General features: G+C 41.7%; 1 protein-coding gene across 1 annotated transcript in view; it reads right to left on the reverse strand.

Annotated features, from left to right (window-relative positions):
- The window catches only part of LOC140206343 (interleukin-12 receptor subunit beta-2-like), an 85,229-nt gene that overhangs the window by 21,225 nt on the left and 42,731 nt on the right, over window positions 1-21,273 (reverse strand). The window contains exons 12-13 of the mRNA XM_072274692.1: window positions 14,999-15,154; window positions 3,728-3,859 (exon numbers count right to left, since the gene is read on the reverse strand). Of these exons, the coding sequence (XP_072130793.1) occupies window positions 3,728-3,859; window positions 14,999-15,154 (288 nt within the window). The remainder of the gene's footprint in view (window positions 1-3,727; window positions 3,860-14,998; window positions 15,155-21,273) is intronic.

A 21,273-nucleotide genomic window follows, 5' to 3' on the forward strand; every position in this document is an offset into this window, starting at 1 on the left:
AAATACACAGCCACTCAGTAAGAGGAAAGCTCTCCAATGCTTGATGGAAAAAACACCTTTTGGATGAGATAATTAATGCAAACAAGTGTGAGGTGTTGCACTTTGTGAGAACAAACCAGAGTAGGACTCACATGGTGAATGGTAGGGCACTGAGGAGCACGGTAGAATAGAGGGATCCAGGAATACAAATCCATAGTTCCTTGAAAATAACGTCACAGGTAGATAAATAGAGCTTTTGGCATGTTGGCCTTCATAAATTAAAGTATTGAGTACAGGAGTTAGGATGTTACGTTGAAGTTGTATAATACTTTGATGAGGCGAAACTTAGGCTGTGTGCAGTTATGGTCACCTACAGAGTGCAGAGAAAGTTCACAAGGATGTTGCTGGAACTTGAGAACTTGAGTTAGAGGGAAAGACTGAACAGGTTAGCACTTTATTCTCTGAAGTATAGAAGACTGAGGGGAGATTTGATAATGGTATACAAAATTATGAGGGGTATAGATAGGGTAACTGTAAGCAGCTTTTCCCACTGAGGTTGGATGAGACTAGAAATATAGATCATGAGTTAAAGGTGAAAGGTGAAATGTTCAATTGGAATACAAGGAGAACTTCTTCACTCAAAGTTTGGTGAGAGCATGGAATGAGCTGCCAGCAGAAGTGGTGAATGCGGGTTTGATTTCAATATTTAAGAGAAATTTGGATAAGTACATGGACAGGAAGTATATAGAGGGCTATTATCTGGGTGTAAGTCGATGGGACTAGGAAGAATAATAATTCAGCATGGACTATATAGGTTAAAGTGCCTGTTTCTGTGCTGTAGACCTCTATGACTCTTTTTTTAACTATGATTCTACCAGAGATCTTAGGTGGACCCACACGATTCCATAGGAGCACTCTGATGAGCATTCTGGTATCCTGGCCAATATTTAGACATTATTATCACTAAAGTAGATTAACTAATCATTATCACATTGCTGCTTTGGGAGTCTGCTATGCATAAGCTGACCACCACATTCCCTATATTTAAAAAATGACTACACTTACATTAGTTGCACAGTACTTGGGTGGATCAAAACACAAGAGATCCTGCTGATGCTGAAAATCTTGAGCAACACAAGATTCAATATTTGGGCTGAGTTCTTATGAAGGGTCTTCGCCTGAAATGTTGACTGTTTATTTCCCATCATAGATGCTGGCTGACTTGCTGAGTTTCTCCAGCATTTCATGTGTGTTGGGCAGATTATGGTTGTTAAGGCTGTATAAAATTAAAAATGTTTGTATTTTCATATTTTGTCTTCTTGAGGGTGGTGCTCTGAAATAACGTGCTCTATTTCCCATCAACTCTCCCGGATTTCAAACTTATAAAGTTGTTCCCCCCAACTACTGGGGGCTAAGTAGTTATGGTGCCCAACAGTGACTCCTTTGTTTGCATCTTCGAAAACAGTCCTACCTCCATCTTTAATATCACTATTTTTCCCTTTCAGGGTTCTTTTGAAGACCCTCACCTGGAGTTACACGCTGACTACGGTTCTTTACGGGAATGGGACCCGCTCCAGGGTTCCACAATCGGCCGCTATTCGTCATGTCAAAGTCTCGGCCTAAGATTTCGGCACAGTTTCAGGAGCCTAGGATCTCGAGTAACTGGAGATGGGCAAATCAAGGGTCGGTGTCGCAACAGGAGATCCATGTGTCACTGGGGGAGTCGAAACATCTGCTGTGTGCCTGGGGACCCGGGATCCTTGCGATCTCCAGGCACAGACCCCACTCATTGGAAAATGGAGTCACCTCTTTTTCCCTTATTAGGAGAGAGAGAGCCTGCAGCATGTCAAATTATCGGGCGAACAATGTAGCCTTTGGGGTAACTGCAAGTCTGTGTCTTTGCTATTGCTTTGCTCACACTTGAGTGCTGGTAGTGGGTGCACTTTATTTTTGCCGGTGGGGGGAGGGGGATTGTTGCTTGCTGCCACTTACGCACGGGGGCGGGGAGCTGGGAGGGACATTGGGGTTCTAACATTTAACTGTCATTCATTCTTTGGGGCACTCCTCTCTTTTCGTAGATGGTTGCGAAGAAAAAGCATTTCAGGATGTATATTGTATACATTTCCCTGACATTACATGTACCTTTGCACCTTTGAGCAGCTATTCCCACATACATTTTTCCCATTGTCGCAGGAAAGCATCATCCATAATCAGGGACCCCACCGCCCAGGTCATGCTGTCTTCTTGCTGCTGCCATCAGGAAGAAGGTACAGGAGCCTTAGGACTCATGCCACAAGGTTCAGGAACAGTTATGACCCCTCAACGATCAGGCTCTTGAACCAATGGGGATAACTTTACCCAACTTCACTCGCCCCATCACTGAACTGTCCCCACAACCTGAAGGACTCTTCATCTCATGTTCTTGACGTTTATTTATTTATTCTTTTGTATTTGCACCGTTTGTTGTCTTTTGCACACCAGTTGTTTGTCCATCCTACTGGATGTGGTCTTTCATTGATACTTTCATTGATATTTCTTGGATTTACTATGTCCTCAAGTAAATGAATCTCGGGTCTGCATATGGTGATATATGTAGTTTGATAGTAAATTTACTTTGATTTTTCAGTCAGGAATCTTTGATAACAAATGAAGGCCAGATTCAGAGGTTGTGGAGAAAAGCCCACGAATAACTACATTAATAAAAACACCTATTGCATGAAGGAGGAGAGACACTTACACCTGCTTTGCGTTCCAACAAAATTATCTCAGTTGCATCAGGTACTATTGGCTTACAACAAATATGGTAAAAACATCACCCTATAACTCGTAATATTGGTTGATAGACAAAAATAATTTTAATAAGACTGTTAACACATAGGAGCAGATTTAGACCTTTCAGCTCATTGTGTCTCCGCTGACATTCCATCATGGATGATTTATGCTCCCCCTCAACCCCATTCTCCTGCCTTATCCCTGTCACCTTTGATGATCCTAATAATCAGGAAACTATCAGCTTCTACTTTAAATATACCCGATACTTTGGCTTCCACAGCCATCTGTGGTAACATAATCATCACCCTCTGGCTAAAAAAAAATCCTTCCTCATCTCTTTTCTAAAGGGACATCCAAAATTGTTCCAAATGTGGTCTGACCAACACCTTCTAAAGCCTCAGCATTACTGTACATCATTGCTCTTATATTCTAATCCTCTTGAAACATTGCATTTACCTTCCTTCCTGCCAAGAAGTTAATGTTTAGGAAATCCTGCACTAGGACACCCAAATCCCTTTGCACCTCCAATCTTTGTCCTGTGACTAAGTTAGCGCTAATGAGGGTTGTGGGGTTGCTGGGCCGCCATGGATCAGAGGGTTGGAAACTGTATCACTAAATAAAATAAAATAAATAAATATTCAGTGATTCGAGCAAACGCCTATCAACATTTTCTTAGGGACACTAAGGGACAAAATCTCAAGACCAAAATAAAATTTGTTGACTGTGTCTTCCCTTCTCCACTCCAACTTCCAGCAAAACCATTTATCACCTCTGAATTTGTTATCCTAAAGATAAAAGGAATAACTACTGTATTTACTGATTAATGCACTCCTCTTAGTTTAGCAAGCAGGTGATTTACAGGCAGAGTGGAGCTGACTTGTTATCATACAACCTAAAATTTAGTTTCACATCTGCCTCCCCAACCCTGGTGGATTCCTTTATCCAAGGTCAAAAGCCTTCTTAGTGTTTTACTCACCAAGTTTGACGGGTATCTCTGTTCCCTTTTCCCCTTCTCCTGCAGATGTTGTGGCAGTCATATGAATGGTGTAAACCATGTCAAATTCAAGTGTCAGCCAATAGGTCCTTGTAGCAACGTTGGTGATATTATCTACCAAGGTAAAGTAAATCCTTTAATGTCCTATGAATGCAATTGAGTTAGTCAATTAAATCTGCTAATGTTTATGGTAATAAACCTGCCACATTTTTAGGAATACTGAATACCAGGAGATGAATTCAAAAATGATCATTCAGGTCCTGCTGTAAAATTCAGCAAGAGCTGGGAAAAACCCTTTTCTTTATTAGTCTCATTTCAAAGCTCTCTTCCCAGAGCCAGGAACATGATTCCCTTTGAAACATCTTTCTAATTTGCTTCCATAAATTCCTATAGAATCTGCTTTCATCTCCCTTCTGTCAATACATTCCAGCCTGTGGCAGCTCACTGCTTAAAGTTTTCTCTTCATGACGTCTGAGCTTCTTTCCCCAAGCAGTATGAGAATCCTCTGGTTGCCAGCACTTGTCACTTGCTTTATCAAAATCTTCTAACATTCTGACCATCACAATAAAAACCTAGACCTAAGGGGAAAAACCCATTTTATTTAGCCACCCTTCTGAAAAGTCCCACATCCCTGGTTTCATTACAGTAAACCCCCTCTGTGACCACAGCTTAGCAGGCCATTCCATTCCATGTTTGAATTCCTAGCTTTTGTACTCTACGCCTGCATTGTGGGACCCAGGATTGAGCTGCCTTTTTAACAGGAGTCCTTGGAAGTGCATATCCACTTACTTTATGCTGCCTCTCCTTTTTCTCGCCTCACCAAAGTTCTATGTATCACGCCTCCCAACTTCCTAAATTTTATCCAGCAGGTGTTAGTTCATTGCCTCCTATCTTCCTGAAGTGTCCAGCACGTCTCCCCACAATGCACCACATTTGCGAGTTGTTTTGTTATTTGCCATTTTTGAAGTTACGTCCTGTCTATTCAGATCCAAATCACAGTGCAAATATCTCACAGCCATTACACAGTAGCATGAAGGGTACTCCTCTGAAGTACGGAGATCTACCAGGGCGTTGAACATCTGCAAAAACCCAATCGTCCATCAGACACAAGCTAAAACAGCAATTTACTGGAGACCCAGGCCAGTTTGGCCCGTTACCATGAGAATATGGTTTCCCTGTAAGCACTTTATGCAAGGATTTGAATAGCTAGAAAATGCCCATCATGAAGTAATCTTCATTCACGTAGATTATGCCGGAGTAAGTTCAAGAGTTCTGTCCCACAAATCCAACAGTCTTAATGGGAGGCAAGCAGCACATCCAATCACCGCTGGAAGTGACCCTGCAACTTTATGAGCAGTGGGAAAGAGGATGTCAACACAATTCTCAGAGATGTTTCACTGACATCCTGGATAAAAATTGTTTCATGTTTAATGTCATTTCCTGTACACAAGTTTAAGGAGGAAAAAATAATTGTTGCTCTGGATCCGACGCAGCACCAAGAAAAACACACACAAGATAAAGAACACAATAATAATAATAATAATAATAATAATAATAAAAAAATTCAATACATATAAATACGTAAGATAGCTTATATACATAGATTTATCATATGTCCTTGTACTTAAGCTGACTGACGGGAAATAATAAAGTATTGGTGGGCTGGTTAGTGGGTGGAGGTGTTGATCAGCCTTACTGCTTGGGGAAAGTAATTGTTTTTGAGTCTTATGATCCCGGTGTGAACATTACATATCCTCCTCCCTCCTGATGAGACTGAAACAAACAGTCCCCGAGCAGGGTGTGTAGGATCCTTCAAAGTTGTTGGCACTTTTCTGGTACCTTTCTATATACATGTCCTTGACAGAAGGTAGGCTGGTGCCAGTGATGCACTGGGGAGTTTTGACCACCTGTTGTAGAGACTTCCTGTCTGCCACAGTGCAGTTTCCGTACCAAGCAGTGATGCAGCATGTCAGGATGTAGAATAACGTGAGTATAGATGTGCAAGGTCCAGCTCTCTTCAGTGTCCTCAGAAAGTAGTGGTGTTGATGAGCTTCCTTAGCTGTGAAGAAGGTGTTCTGAGACCATGAGGGGTTTTGTGAGATGTGCACTCCCAGGAGATTGAAACCACTCGCAGTTTCCACTGCTGTGCCAAGATGTAAAAGGATTGTTAATGATGTGATTGTTCCTGAAGTCGATAACTATCTCCTTTGTCTTGTTGACATTAGGGAAGAGGGTATTTTCCTGGCACCATGCCCCGAGCTCTTCCACCTCCTCTCTGTAGGCCATCTCATCGTTGTTGGTGATGGGCCCCACCACCGCTGTGTCGTCGGCAAACTTGACAGTGTGATGGCTTGAGTGTTTGGCCGTGAGCAGATTGTACCGCAGGGGGCTCAGCATACAGCGTTGGAGAGCATCCGTGTTGAGAATGAGGGAGGAATGATTGTGCATCCCGACTGATTGAGGTCTGTTCGTTAGAAAGGGCTACACGGTGGTGTATTTTGACCAAGGAGGAAGAATTTGTTTACCAAAGTCTGTGGGACAATAGTACTGAATGCCAAATTGAAGCCCAGAAACAGCGTTCTGACATAAGTGTCTTTGTTTTCTAGGTGTCAGGGCCAGGTGTGATTCTGTCGGTAATCATACTGGTGAGTGTCCAACATGGCAGCAAAGGAGTTTTTGATGTGTGTCATTATCAGGGATTCAAAACACTTCATGATGTTTGGCATCAGTGCCACTGGGCTGTAGTCATTTAGTTCTGAATGTATAGAATTCTTTGGTACCAGAATGACGGTGGCTGATTTGAAGCATGTGGGAATGGCAGCTTGGATGAGTGAAGCATTGAAGATGACCGTGAAGATGCCAGGGAGTTGGTGTGCACGCTCCCTGAGTACTCGGCCTGGGATATGGTCTGGCCTGGACTTCTTAAGGGGGAGTGGTGACTCTCTGCAGTCCTCCTCACATTTGTTGGTGTTACAGACAGTGACTGCTCATCTGGGAAGGGGGTGGTTTTCGTGGTCAGTGTTGTGTTGCATGCCTCGAAGAGCATGTGGAAATTGTTTAGAGCATCGGGGAGGGAGGCATCACTGGTACAGTCAATGCTGTTTTGCCTTGTATAGTCAGTAGTGCCCTTGATGCCCAGCCACATACGCTGGGGACCATTATCAGACAGAAGTCCCTGAACTACTTGTGCAGAGGCGGTCTTTGCCTTCTTGATGTCTACGATGGGGTTTTTCCTGGCTGCTCTGAGAAGAGTTCTATCACTGGTCTTCCGGACTTTTAGTAGAGAGCATACCTCTGCATTCAACCAGGACTTCTGGTTGGGCTGTGAGATGAATGCTCTTGATGTAGCCGATGACAGATGAGGAATATTCCTCGAGGTCTGTGTCTACTCCATTAGTGGCGACCTCCTTGAACATCTACCAGATGGTCCATTAAAAATAGTCCTGAAGCATAGAGTTTGCCTCGTTAGGCCATACAGTGATGGTCCTGTTGTCTGGTTTCTCCATTTTCAGCAGTGGTCTGTATGCTGGGATTAACTTTATGTAGTTGTGGTCAGAGTGGCCAAGATGAAGGGCATGGGATGGCTTTGTAAGTACTACGTCTGTAAACATGGAACAGCTTGTTTGTTCCTGTAAAGGCCTTGGTGCCATTTTGGTGGATTTGGGTAAAATGTCCTGTAGGTTAACATGATTGAAGTCTCCAGCCGTGACGAGCAGACTGTCCAGATGCTTGTTTCGTAGAGAGCTGATGATACTGTAAAGTTCTCCCAGTGGGTCCTAGGCCCCTACACGATGACATTAAGCAACTGTGCAAGGATGCTGCCAGAGTGACGAAAACCCAGTTGGATACTGTACTGTATAATGATCCTGATGTCTGGTCCAAATGATGCTGAGGACATATCTGTGTATTCCTTGAGCTTAATGGAATGGAACTTTCCTTGGTCATAAGAGGACAGGTATGATATACTTGAGTAGACAAGAAAACATGTCGTTGGGAGTTGCATAATACATTTTGCTTTTATGAGGTATCAATTCACAATTGATTTTACATTGCAATTCCTTCAGGTATCAAAGCAGACTTAAGACTATTTGGGTCACTGAGTCGTGTAGCAATTAAAATACATGCATCGCATAATTGAATTTCCAAACCCAATATTCTCATAGCTAATGTAATATCTATTCATCCACTTCATTTTAAATCCCATGGATAACAATTTTGCTAACAACTGTTAGGTGGTACTTCACAATAATTTGGAACTGCACATAACATAACATCAATCATATTATATTAATTTATGTTAAATGCTACTTAAGCAAATGGTGTTTTAGTAATTTGATTTTATAACTTCTTTCTAGCTACCTTCTAATATCCATTTAAAGAAAAATGATTTCATGTTTCTGAACATTTCCCCAAACCAACTGATAGGCCTGTAATTGGCAGGTGATCTCATTCGGCTTTTTGAACAAGAGTTAACAATGGTCAGAACCTCTGCAGTTTCTCGATTTGGTTAACTGCTTTACTTAGAGCACTGCTAACCTTTTAATCCTCTTCATCTACTTAAATCCAATGCTATTTCTCTGCTATCTTCTCCTTTAATCTGTCATTCACCTTCTCCTTTTTGCTGAATACAAATTCAAAGAACATATTTACTATCGCAGCCATATCAGGTGAAGGTCACCTTTTTGGACACCAGAATTTTTCACTATTTTTAATATTTATAAAAGACTTTGCATTCTATAATATTTCATCTACAAATCTATCCTTTAAGCTCCAATTTCTTTTGAGATGTAGAGCCAGTTCTCTGCAATATATGTTAATGGCGTACTTGTAAATCTTCATACAGGAAAATAACAAATATTGTAAAATAGGTATTAACTTGCATTATCATTCATTCATTTCCTCCAAAGTGGAAGATAAACAAACCCCAATGGCAGCGAAGAACTTTATGGGAGGAAAGCAGTAGCCATAAAGCTATTGCAGCGCCAGAGACCAGGATTCAGTTCCACTGCTGTCTGTAAGGAGTTTGTACTTTCTCCCTCTGACCGCATGGCTTTCACCCGGGTGCTCTGGTTTACTCCCACATTCTAAAGATATTCAAGTTAGTTAATTAATTGGTAACATGGCTGTAACTGGGTGACATGAGCTCGTTGAGCCGGAAGGATCAATAGCTGTGCTGTATCTCTAAATAGAAATAAATAAATAAGTTACAGTGCTGTATGACTGACTCGAAAGCGGCAACATTTGATGAAATTAAAAATTATTCCAGTGAAGCAATGAGAAAACAAAAGCATGCTGTGGAAACATGAACATGCTCATAATACATAAAGAAGTCAGGAAAATAGAAACATAAAGCAGTAATAATGAAGCAGATAAGACTGCAGAACGGATGCTGACTCAGATCGGGGCCGTACCCTCCAAATATCCGGACCTGCCTCTTGGTTTTTTTGCATTACCTTACTTTCCATTTTTCTATTTTTCTGTTTTCTATTTATGAATTATAATTTAAATTTTTAATATTTACTATCGATTTGTAATCCAAGGAGCGGGAAGCGCAGAATCAAATATCGCTGTGATAATTGTACGTTCTAGTATCAATTGTTTGGCAACAATAAAGTATATTTTAAGTGACTTCTAAAATACAAGCTGCTTTAGGGTATCCAGCTTCTAAGAAATAAACAAACCTAGGCCAATGTCATTAAAATTCTCGTAATTTTTTTCCTTTGAATTCTAGAGCTGAGGATGAGCAGCAGGGTTTACAAGCAGACGATGGGTGTAACATGAATGCGAGGAAGGACAAGCCAATGATTGGGTACAAATGCAGACAGAGCAAAGGATTAATTTGTACCACAGAGGCAAAATTCAAAAGGGTGAAGAATGCAGGACTTCAAGGTGCTGTACTTAAATGCACGTAGCGTTTGGAATAAGGTGGATGAACTCATGGTGCAATCACAGATTGGTTGGTATGTCATTGTGGGCATCACTGAGTCGTGGCTGACAGAAGGCCATAGTTGGGAGCTTAACATCAAGGACATACTTTGTATCAAAAGGACAGGCAAGAAGGCATAGGTGGTGGTGTGGCTCTGTTGGTAAGAGCTGGAATTACATCTTTAGAAAGAGGTGACACAGGGTCAGAGAATGTTGAATCTATGTGGGTGGAGTTAAGACATTGCAAGGGTGAAAAAACCATAATGGGAATCACATATGGTCTCCAATTAGCAGCCAAGATGTGGGGTTGAGACTGCAAGGGAGCTGGAAAAGGCATGTAATAAGGGTAATGTCACAATTGTAATGGAGGACATCAATATGTAAGGGGATTGGGAAAATCAGGTTGGTGTCATATCACTAGAGAGGGAATTTGTTAAATGCCTACGAGATGGCTGTTTAGCGCAGCTTGTGCTTGAGCCTTCTTGAGGAAAGGCTACTGGGTATTGTGTAATAACCTAAACCTTATTGGGGAGCTTAACATAACAGAACCCTTAGGAGGCAGTGATAGAATTCATACTGCAATTGAGAGGGAGAAGTATAAACTCACATGCATCAGTATTGCAATGGAATAAAGGGAATTGCAGAGGTGTGAGAGAGGAACTTGTCCGGGTGGATTGGAGGAGGATACTGGCGGGAATGATGGCAGGTTAGAGATGGCTGAAGTTTCTGAGAACAGGTCACAAGGCGCAGGACAGATATGTCCCACAGAGGAAGAAGTTCTCAAATGGCAGGGGTAGGCAACCATGGCTGACAAGGGAAGTTAAGGACTGCATGAAAGGTAAGAAAAGGCCATATAAGGTAGCAAAAGTCAGTGGGAAGTTGGATGATTGGGAAGCTTTTAAAATCCAACAAAAAGCAACTAAAAAAGTTATAAGAAGGGAAAAGATGAAATATGAGGGCAGGTAAGCCAATAATATAAAGCAGGATAAAAAGTGTTTTTTCGTTATATAGAGAGTAAAAGGGAGGTCAGAGTTGATATTGGACCACTGGAAAATGATGCTGGTGAGGTAGTAATGGGGGAAAAAGAAATGGCAGATGGACTTAATGGGTACTTTGTATCAGTCTTCACTGTGGAAGACACTAACAGTGTGCCAGAGGTCCATGAGTGTCAGGGAGCAGGAGTGAGTACCATTGCTATTACAAAGGAAAAAATGCAAGACAAACCCAAAGGTCTTCAGGTGGATAAGTCACCTGGACCAGATGGACTACATCCCAGAATCCTGAAAGAGGTTGGTGAAGAGATAATGGATGCATTGGTCATGATCTTTCAAGCATCACTTGATTCTGGCATGGTCCCAGAGGATTGGAAAATTGCAAATGTCACTCCACTCTTTAAGAAAGGAGAAAGGCAAAAGAAAGGGAATAATAGCCCAGTTAATCTAACCTCAGTAGTTCGGAAAGTGTTGGAGTCTATTATTAAGGATGAGGTTTCAAGGTTCTTGGAGACTAATGATAAAATAAGTCAAACTCAGCGTGGCTTCTTGCCTGACAAATCTGTTGGAATTATTCGAGGAAGCAAGGTGGACAAAGGAGAGGCAGTGGATATCACTTACTTGGATTTTCAGAAGGCATTTGATAAGGTGCCACACATGAGGCTGCTTAACAAGGTAAAATCCTATGGTGTTACTGGGAAGGTACTGGCATGCTTAGCAGAATGGCTGACAGGCAGGAGGCAGCCAGTGGGAATAAAAGGGGCCTTTTCTGGTTGGCTGCCGGTGACTAGTGGTTTTCCTCATGGGTCAGTATTGGGACTGCTGCTTTTCACATTGTTTGTCAGTGATTTAGATAATGGAATTAATGGCTTTGTGGCAAAGTTTGCGAATGATACGAAGATAGGTGGAGGGGTAGGTAGTGCTGAGGAAGCAATGCAATTGCAGCAGGACTTAGACAAATTGGAAGAATGGGAAAAATGTGGCAGATGGAATACAATGTTGGGAAATGTATGATTATGCACTTTGGTGAAAGGAACAATTGCGCAGACTATTACCTAAATGGGGAGAATGTTCAAACATCAGAGGCGCAGACAGACTGAGGACTCCCAGAAGATTAATTTACAGGTTGAGTCTATGGTAAGAAAGGCAAATGCAATTTTGGCATTTATTTCAAGGGGAGTAGAATATGAAAGCAAGGAGATTATGCTGAGCCTTTATAAGACACTAGTCAGGTTGTACTTGGAGTATTGTCAACGGTTTTGGGCCTCATATCTCAGAAAGGATGTGTTATCATTAGGGAAAGTTCAGAAGAGGTTCACGAGGATGATTCCAGGAATGAAGGAGTTAACATATGAGGAGTGTTTGGCAGCTGTAGGCCTGTACTCACTGGAATTTAGAGGAATTTGGGGGATCTCATTGAAACCTACCAAATGTTGAAAGGACTAGATAGGGTGGATGTGGCGAGGATGTTTCCTATGGTGGGGTATCCAGAACTAGAGGGAACAGCCTCAAAGTTGAGGGGTGACTGTTTAGAACAGAGGTAAGGAGTAATTTTTTTTAGCCAGAGAGTAGTAAATCTGTGGAATGCTCTGCCACAGACTGCGGTGGAGGCCAAGTCCTTGCATATATTTAAGGCAGAGGTTGATTGTTCTCTGATGGGTCAAGGCATCAAAGGATACAGTGAGAAGGCAGGTGTATGGGTTGAGTGGGATCTGGGATCAGCCATGATGGAATGGCAGAGCAGATTCGATGGGCTGAATGGCCTAATTCTGCTCCTATGTTTTATGGTCTACTGTTTAAAACTGGTGGCCTGGGAGTGGCCAAGTTTCCATTGCTGGGGTTGTCCAAGTGAGTCACTGAAGGTCAGGCAGCTTGGAGGTTTCTACCGGCATTTATTTAGCACTTGGCTGTCATTTGCAACATGTAGTCATCTCTGATTTATGCCACTATTCATGTATGTGACACAAGTAGAAACTAATTATGACCTTTTACCAGGATTGATTTCAGTCTGTCGTAAATGATGCTTAAGAAACTACACTTGGTTGTGATGCAGACAGAGAATTGGCTCTTTCAGTCCCCGATGTAGATAACAAAGGTCTTGACCAGATGGCAGAAACTTAAATATGTGCTTACGTTGCTTTTTCCTTTGCTTGCATGGTTACACTAGATGGAAGATGTACAATGCAACACATACAAATAAAAAGTGTAAAAATTGAAGGCCTACGTTGCATTGATAGAAATATTCTGAAATACTGTTTAGATAAATGAGAAAACTTTTCATTAGGATAAGCAGAATTTTATAAGATAGACATGGAAACTTGAAATACATAGCAGTGCCTTTTGCACCCTCATGTTTATTTTGTACTCCTCACGTACGCAGTGTTCATAATGGGTAACTGAGACAGGTCTTTCAAGACACCAAAGGATCTCCACTGAACTAGTAATCTACACTTTACTTCCTGTTCTGTTTGTTTCGAAAGCATGTATACCATAGCTCTGCTACTTTTATTTTGTTCCCTCAAACAGCTCTGGAAACACACAACAAAACAATGTCAAAAGGGAACAGGCCAGATCCATTCATTCACTGACCCTATTGCACCTCATAACTGTCACAATGGGGGGGGGGGGCATTGATGGCGGACCCAAATGCAAGACACAGACACTGAAGTACTAGGAACAGGACAAGGATGCAGGACCTGGGCTAGGACATGGACAAGAAACAGGGAAACTGGACAAGGAACTATGAACTAGGAGCCTGGGCTTGAACCCCAAGCCAGAGACTGGACAAGGACCCAGAACCTGGGTCTTGCCTCGGGCTCGGGCCCCAGAACCAGGCAAGGACATGACACAACTGCAGGACTGGAGGCTGGGGTCTTGAGGCTTGGAGACAGGCTTGGAGTCTTGGGTCTTGGGTCTAGAATACTTTGAGGCTTGGGTATGGACTCCGAGCCAGAGACTGGGCAAGGACCCAGAACCTGGGACTTGACTTGGGCTCAGACTCCAGAACTAGGTGAGGACAAGACGAGGCTACAGGGCTGGACATGGCTTGGGTGAGGAACTCCTGGATAAGGCGAGACACAAGGAAAGGTAAAGGCACGTGGATAGGACTCAGATAGGACTGGAATAGGCATGGACTGGACGAGGGCCTTCAGGAGCACGGAACCTTGGACTAGAAGAGACAGGAGCACGGAACACAGAACTGGGACCCCTCCTTGGAAACAGGATGTAGGGCCGGGACTCATACACAGAATGCTGAACATGAAGAGACGGATCCCAACACAAGATGGCGGCAAAAGGCTGGACCCACCTAGCGAAGGTGTGGACACAGAGAGACAATTCCACACAACGAAAGACAGTTCCTTATCTTGACCTAACAAGGCTCCAGTCTTGCTCCGGCAGTAAAACTTCAACGATACAGGCGAGGTATACAGGCTAGGTGAGCAGGCAGAGAGTCAGGCGAGGGGGGGAAAGACAAGGAGGGAAACAGAACAGTCCAGCAGGGAATCCCTGGTTTGCGGAGGTATTTATGTCTCAGCCCCAAACCGAGAATCATGTGCTACAACAGAAACTGGGGAAAACTCCAGAAACCCAGGAATAAGGAACTATGGACCGGACCATGAACCGGAATACGGACGTCGTGGACCGGACCATGACAATAACTGATTTGCCCCAGTTCTCCAGTCCTCATCTCTTCTCCACCAGCTCCCCATAATCATTCAAAGTTTAATTATTTCCAACTCTGTGACCCTGCAGAGTCAATTTCAGAGATTCACCAGACTACAAATTCCTATGTTATTCAGTTTTAAATAATTGCTGCCTAGTGCAGTAATTATTTAAACTTATTAGTGAACATCATACTTGTAAACTGATGTGTATTTCACTGAAGAGTTAATGATGAGGGTCATTTCTTGCTTAGCAGCTTGCACAAAGAATTAGTGAGCTTACAAATTTGCTTTGTTGCATTTGATTACTAAGCCTCACATATTGTAATAATCAAAATGACGTGTAAGATTATACAACATTGGCATCAAACAATTGCTAGAGATGGAGTTGAAAGTTCAAATGGTTTTGGACGCAGAAGTGTTTGGACCTCAGGGTCGTGGAGGATAGGGTTCTGGCACAATGCGGTCTCCAACTCGCACAGACAGAGAGAGCTGTAATTTACTAATGGGGAACAGATTAGAAGTGACCCTGCTCCTGTCATAGCACCAGCATAGAGAAGTTTTGCAGCAGCATTAACTGCACTAAAACCTTTTTACCCCTTCAGGACAGGAAGAAGAGAAAAAGTAAAGCTACTCATTATTAAAAAAAAAGAGTATAAAAGAAATAGATTTACATGGAACAAGGCTGGATCCATCTGAACCTCTTTTCACATATATAGTATAGCCTATGATAAACCCTTGCCGTTGTTCGAGTGGAATCTCCTTCCATTTTATTTGAACTTGTGGTCCATCCAATTTCTTCAATGAAACATTTGGTCCCATTGTAGGTTCTGAAACAAGAAAGACATAACATTGAAAAGGAGATGCAGGAAGCTCACGTCTTTACTTTTTTGAATTTGAAATACAAATAAACATATAAAAAGCTCTCTTGCAGGCAAAAGCTGCAGCTTTCTGATTTTGCTAGCTATCAGGGCTGCGTAGCTGCACCAAAGAGTAGATCGGGTGGTCTTTCCCAATTTCTGTGACAATCCTCCTCCTGTTAGGCTCCATCTGGCTCTTGAACCACAGGGGACAACTGCACTGATCCCTACCGAACTGTTCCCACAACCTATGGACTCACTCTCAAGAACTCTTCACATCATGCTCGATGTTCATTGCTTGCTTATTTATTTATTTATCTATCTATCTATTGTATTTGAACAGTTTGTTGTCTTTTGTACATTGATCATTTGTCCATCTTGTTGATGCAGTCTTTCATTGATTCTATTGTGTTTCTTGGATTTACTGTGTATGCCTGCAAGCAAATGAATCTCAGTGTTGTACATGCTGACATTTATATTCTTTGATAATAATCTTACTTTGAACTTTATTCATTGGAAGAACTCTTTATGCATGCAAAAGACTTTCACATCTTCAAATTGCTAGGCAAGAAAATAGCTCGATGGGCTAGTTATGTTTTCACCCATGAAAACCACTGCCCAATACTCAATGTTGTCCTTATCAGGAGGCAGTAGCGGTTAAGCTGGGTAGGCTACGATGAAATGAAATAAAGTTAGGACATGAAGAGCACTTTGTGGGGGTGAGGGCAATTGTGGGGGGTTGATGATCATGGTGCGGTTCTTTATTTGTGCGGGAGGGTGGGTTTGCTGTTGCTCTTTGAACTTACTTCCATGGTTTTCTGAGTTTCATGGCTATCTGGAGAAGAACCTCAGAATTGTATATTGCATACATACTTTGATAATAAATGAACCTTTAAACCTTTGAGCCTTCAATAAGTTTGTGTTTTCCTGACAGTGGGGGGTATTGTCCACAAACAGTGCCAAAAAGCACCTGCTGGTTCCAGCAGCTTCCATATTCCTTCATCAATCAAGGATTCCTAAGCCCTGGGAATGTCAAATGGGAGGCACAGGATATATACATCCCAAAGAGGAAAAAGTATTCTAAAGGAAAGATGACACAACTGTGGCTAACAAGAGAAGTCAAAGCCAACATAAAAGCCAAAGAGGGCTTATGCATATAATAGAGCACAAGTTAGTAGGAAGTTAGAGGATTGGGAAGCTTTTAAATAACAACAGAAGGCAACTAAAAAAGTTGTTAAGAAGGTAAAGATGGAATACAAAAGTAAGCTAGCCAACAATATTAAAGAGGATACCAAAAATTTCTTCAGATACATAATGTGCAAAGGAGAGGTAAGAGTGGATATTGGACTGCTAGAAAATGCTGCTGGAGTGGTAGTAATGGAGGATAAGGAAATGGCAAATGAACTGAATAAGTATGTTGCATCACTTTTCACTGTGGAAGTCACTTGCAGTATGGTGGAGGTTCCAGCTGTCAGGGGGCATGAAGTATGTCAAGTTACCATAACTAGACAGGAGGTTCTTGAGAAACTGAAAGGACTGAAGGTAGCTAAATCACCTGAACCAGATGGTGTACACCTCAGGGCTCTGAAAGAGGTGGCTGAAGAGATCTTGGAGGCACTAGTGATGATCTTTCAAGAATCTCTAGGTTCTGGAATGGTTCCGCAAGACTGGACAATTGAAAATGTCGCTCCACTCTTCAAGAAGGGAGAGAGGAAGAAGAAAGTAATCTATAGTTAGTCTGATATTGGTGGTTGGGAAGATGTTGGAGTCGATTATTAAGGATGAGGTCTCAGGGTACTTGGAGGCACATGGTAAAATAGGCCATAGTCAGCATGGTTTCCTCAAGGGTAAATCTTGTCTGACAAATCTGTTGGAATTCTTTGAAGAATTAACAAGCAGGATAGACAATGGAGAATCAATTTAAGTTGTGTACTTAGATTTTCGCAAGGCCTTTGACAAGCTGCCACACATGAGGCTGCTTAACAAGCTATGAGCTTATGGTATTACAGGAAAGATTCTAGCATGGATAGAGCACTGGCTGATTGGCAGGAGGCAAAGAGTGGGAATAAAGGGAGCTTTTCCTGACTGGCTGCCATGACTAGTGGTGTTCCACAGTGGTCTATGTTGGGACCAATTCTTTTTACATTATATGTCAATGATTTGGATGATGGAATAGATGGCTTTGTTGCAAAGTTTACAGACAATATGTAGGTGGAGGAGCAGGTAACTTTGAGGAATTAGAGAGGCTACAGAAGGACCTGGACAGATTAGGAGAATGGGCAAAGAAATGGCAGATGGAACACAGTGTCGGGAAGTGTACAGTCATGCACTTTGGTAGAAGAAATGAAAGGGCTGACTCTTTTCTAAATGGAGAGAAAATACTAAAATTTGAGGTGCAAAAGGTCTTGGGAGTCCTTGTGCAGGATTCTCTGAAGGTTATTTTGTAGGTTGAACCTGTGGTGAGCAAGGCAAAGGCAATGTTAGTATTCATTTCAAGTGGACTAGAATATAAAAGCAAGGATGTAATGTTGAGACTTTATAAAGCACTGGTGAGGCCTCACTTGGAACATTGACAGCAGTTTTGGCCCCTTATCTGAGAAAGGATGTGCTGAAACTGGAGAGAGTTCAAAAGAAGTTCACAAAAATGATTCCAGGATTGAATGGTTTATCATATGAAGAGCGTTTGATGGCTCTGGGCCTATATTCACTAGAATTCAGAAAAATGAGGGGTGACTTAATTGAAACTTATTAAATGGTGAAAGACCTTGATAGAGTGGATGTGGAGAGGATATTTCCCATGGTGGGAGAATCTATGACCAGAGGACACCGCCTCAGAATAGAGGCACGTCCTTTTAGAATGGAGATGAGGAGGAATTTCTCTAGCTGGAGTGGTGAATCTGTGGAATTCTTTGCCACAGGCAGCTATGCAGGCCAAGTTTTTATGTATATTTAAGGCAGAGGTTGATTAGATTCTTGATTGGTCAGGGTCTGAAGGGATATGGGGAGAAGGCAGGAAATTGGGACTGAGAGGAAAATTGAATCAGCCATGATGAAATGGCGGAGCAGATGCTATGGACCAAATTACCTACTTCTGCTCCTATATCTTATGGTCTTATGGGAAACATTGTTTAAATCACCACCGAAGTATTGGTACAGAGCCACATTTGAACACTATGACTAAGGTCTTCTTAGATTATTCCAGTTTCAAAGTGAAAACAGACCCAGGGAGGTTTCATTAATTGTTGATTTAACCTGCTCCTGCTTGTTGTGCGAGAGACATTACCTCCTCTACAACACTGTACTGAGGTGCTAGAAAGTTTGTGAACCCTGTAGAAGTTTCCCTATTTCTACTGTTACATGCTCAAGGAGATTTTTTTTTGTGAGAATGATGTAATGGTCTTTTGGAGGTCACCTGATGTGATTTTCCCACCAATGTGAGGTCACGTAATGACATGTGCCCCGTGACTATATAAAAGTCAACCCAGGTGACGCAGTAGGATTTTGAGTTTGTAGATTTCCAGGTAGAACGTGTTGTGCCTCCGTTTCTGTTGCGTGTTTGTTTTTGTGACGCAGTTTCATTTTTAAAACGGTTGTAGGTTCTGTTGAAAGATTCCACATTACTTGGACTGGAAATTTGTGGCTGGAAGTGTCAATTCACTCAGTTCCGACAGTTTTGAAGGGAGAGTGAAGAATTCATCGAAGTGAAGGATCGAGAGAAGTCAGCATCGTTTGGCAGTTTAATAAAGAATCAACCTTATTGAGTCTTCGTTGGAAAGAACCTGCATCGAGATAACTCTTGCAAAAGGGCAATGAGTTCATGCAAAAAGGTGCCCTCTCTCTCTAAAGGAATTTAAGATCAGTCGATTTAAACTGTTTATTTTTGGCATCGTGAATCCTGTGGACAGAACCAGCAGTAAAGGTGTGTCTGTGAAGAGATCGTTCTCCAGAGAAGTCACTCCCAATTGAATGTGTAAAACTGTTGGACTTCCGAAGTTATCGCTTTAAGAACTGTATCTGACTGTATCGCTTTAAGAACTGTTTTCGCATTTAACGCTTTAAGAATCAGAGCCGAGTGGAGTTGGTGAACGGCTGCGTACCTGTTAACCTCCGGTTAAAGTTTTCCTTTGCTTTCTTTTTCCTTATCGTTTATATGTGTTTAATAAATGTTTGGTTGTTTTCATATAACCTGTCTCAATTGATATTCACTGTTGCCGGTTACGTAACACTACATAAATATGAACTAAAATGTGATCAGATCTTCATGCAAGTCCTAAAACTGGATTAAGTAAACCTAATTAAATAAATAACAAGAATATTATACTTGTTCATGTATTTATTGAGAAAAATTATCCAATATTACATGTATTTGTTGGAAAAAGTATGTGAACTTTTGCTTTCAGTAACTGGTGTGACCCCTTTGTACAGCAATAACTTCAACCAAATGTTTCTGGTAACTCGTGATCAATTCTGTACAGAGGCCTGGAGAAATTTTAGGCCATTCCTCCTTATAAAACTGCTTCAAATCTGGAATGTTGGTGGGTTTCCTTGCATGAACTGGTTCCTTCAGGTCTTTCCACAGTATTTCTATAGGATGAAGGTCAGGACTTTGACTCAGGCATTCCAAAACACAATTTTTTTTATTTTTAAATCACTCTGCTGTTGCTTTACTCTTGTCTTTTGGATCATTGTCTTGTTGCATTACAGATAATGCGTAGGTGGAGGAGCAAGTCGTTTTGAGGACTGTAGTAAATTCTGTTAAGCTTCAGGTGACGGACTGCTACCCTGACATTCTCCTGTAAAATGTCTTGATACAATTTTAAATTCATCTGTCTCTCAATGATTGCAAGCTGTCCAGGCCCTGAGGCAGCAAAGCAGCCCCAAACCATGATGCTCCTTCCACCATGCTTCACAGTAGGGATGAGGTTTTGGTATTGGTGTGTAGTTCCCTTTTTCCTCCAAACATAGCTACATGCATCTCTGCCAAAAAGCTAAACTTTTGCCTCATCTGTCCACAGCGCATTGTCCCAGAAGTGTTGTAGAACATCCAGATAGTCTTTTGCAAAATTGAAATGTGCAGCGATGTGTTTCTTGGAGAGCAGTGGTTTCCTCCATGCTGTCCTTCCATGAACACCATTCTTGTTCAGTGTTTTTCTTGAAGTGGTTGCATGAACAGAGACTTTAGCAAGTTCTAGAGATTTCTGCAGGTCTTTAGCCATTACCCTTGGGTTCTTTTCACCTCCTTCAGCATTGCACATTGTATTCTTGGTGTGATCTTTGCAGGATGCCCACTCCTAGGGAGAGTAGCAATAGTACTGAGTTTCCTCCATTTGTACACAATTTCTCTTACTGTGGACTGATGAACACTCAGGTCTTTGAAAATGCTTTTTAAGCCTTTTCCAGCCTCATGCATCTCTACAATTCTTCGTCTATGGCCCTCTGAAATTTGTTTTGATTGAGGCATGGTGCATATAAACAGATCTTTCTTGAGAAGAGCAGGCTCTGTCAGTAACCTGGTTATGATTCCAAATAGCTTTTGTAGAAGGCATTACCCCAGAGGTTCACATACTTTTTCCAACAAATATATGTAATACTAGATCATTTTTCTCAATAAATAAATGAACAAGAATAACTTTTTTGTGTTAGTTATTTCATTGATTTCTCTTTATCTAGTTTTAGGACTTAGATGAAGATCTGATCACATTTTGGGTCATACTTATGCAAAAATAGAGAAAATTCTACAGGGTTCGCAACTTTCTAGCTCCACTGTATATGCCTAGTACCTGGAATCTGTTTCATATCTACAAACGTTCTTACTCCTCCTATTTTCAGTGTTTCCTTGAAGCTATAGCTTCTCTACAGATTGATTGAGTTACGTTTCTGTGTTTTGTTCAGCATTAATCAAGGTAAAAAAAAGCCTGACATGAATTTACAAATTCACTATAGATTGCTGATATATATTCTGCTGCACACCTAAACAGGAGAACGCATCTAAAAAATCACACAGGAGAATGTGTCCGTGTTGTGAAGTACTCCGGCTATAGTTAACGGTGCTGCAGAAATGTCCTGATCTGTTGTTCAAATTGGGACAG

The sequence above is a fragment of the Mobula birostris genome, chromosome 12 (genome assembly GCF_030028105.1).
Source record: "Mobula birostris isolate sMobBir1 chromosome 12, sMobBir1.hap1, whole genome shotgun sequence".
NCBI lineage: Eukaryota > Metazoa > Chordata > Chondrichthyes > Myliobatiformes > Myliobatidae > Mobula > Mobula birostris.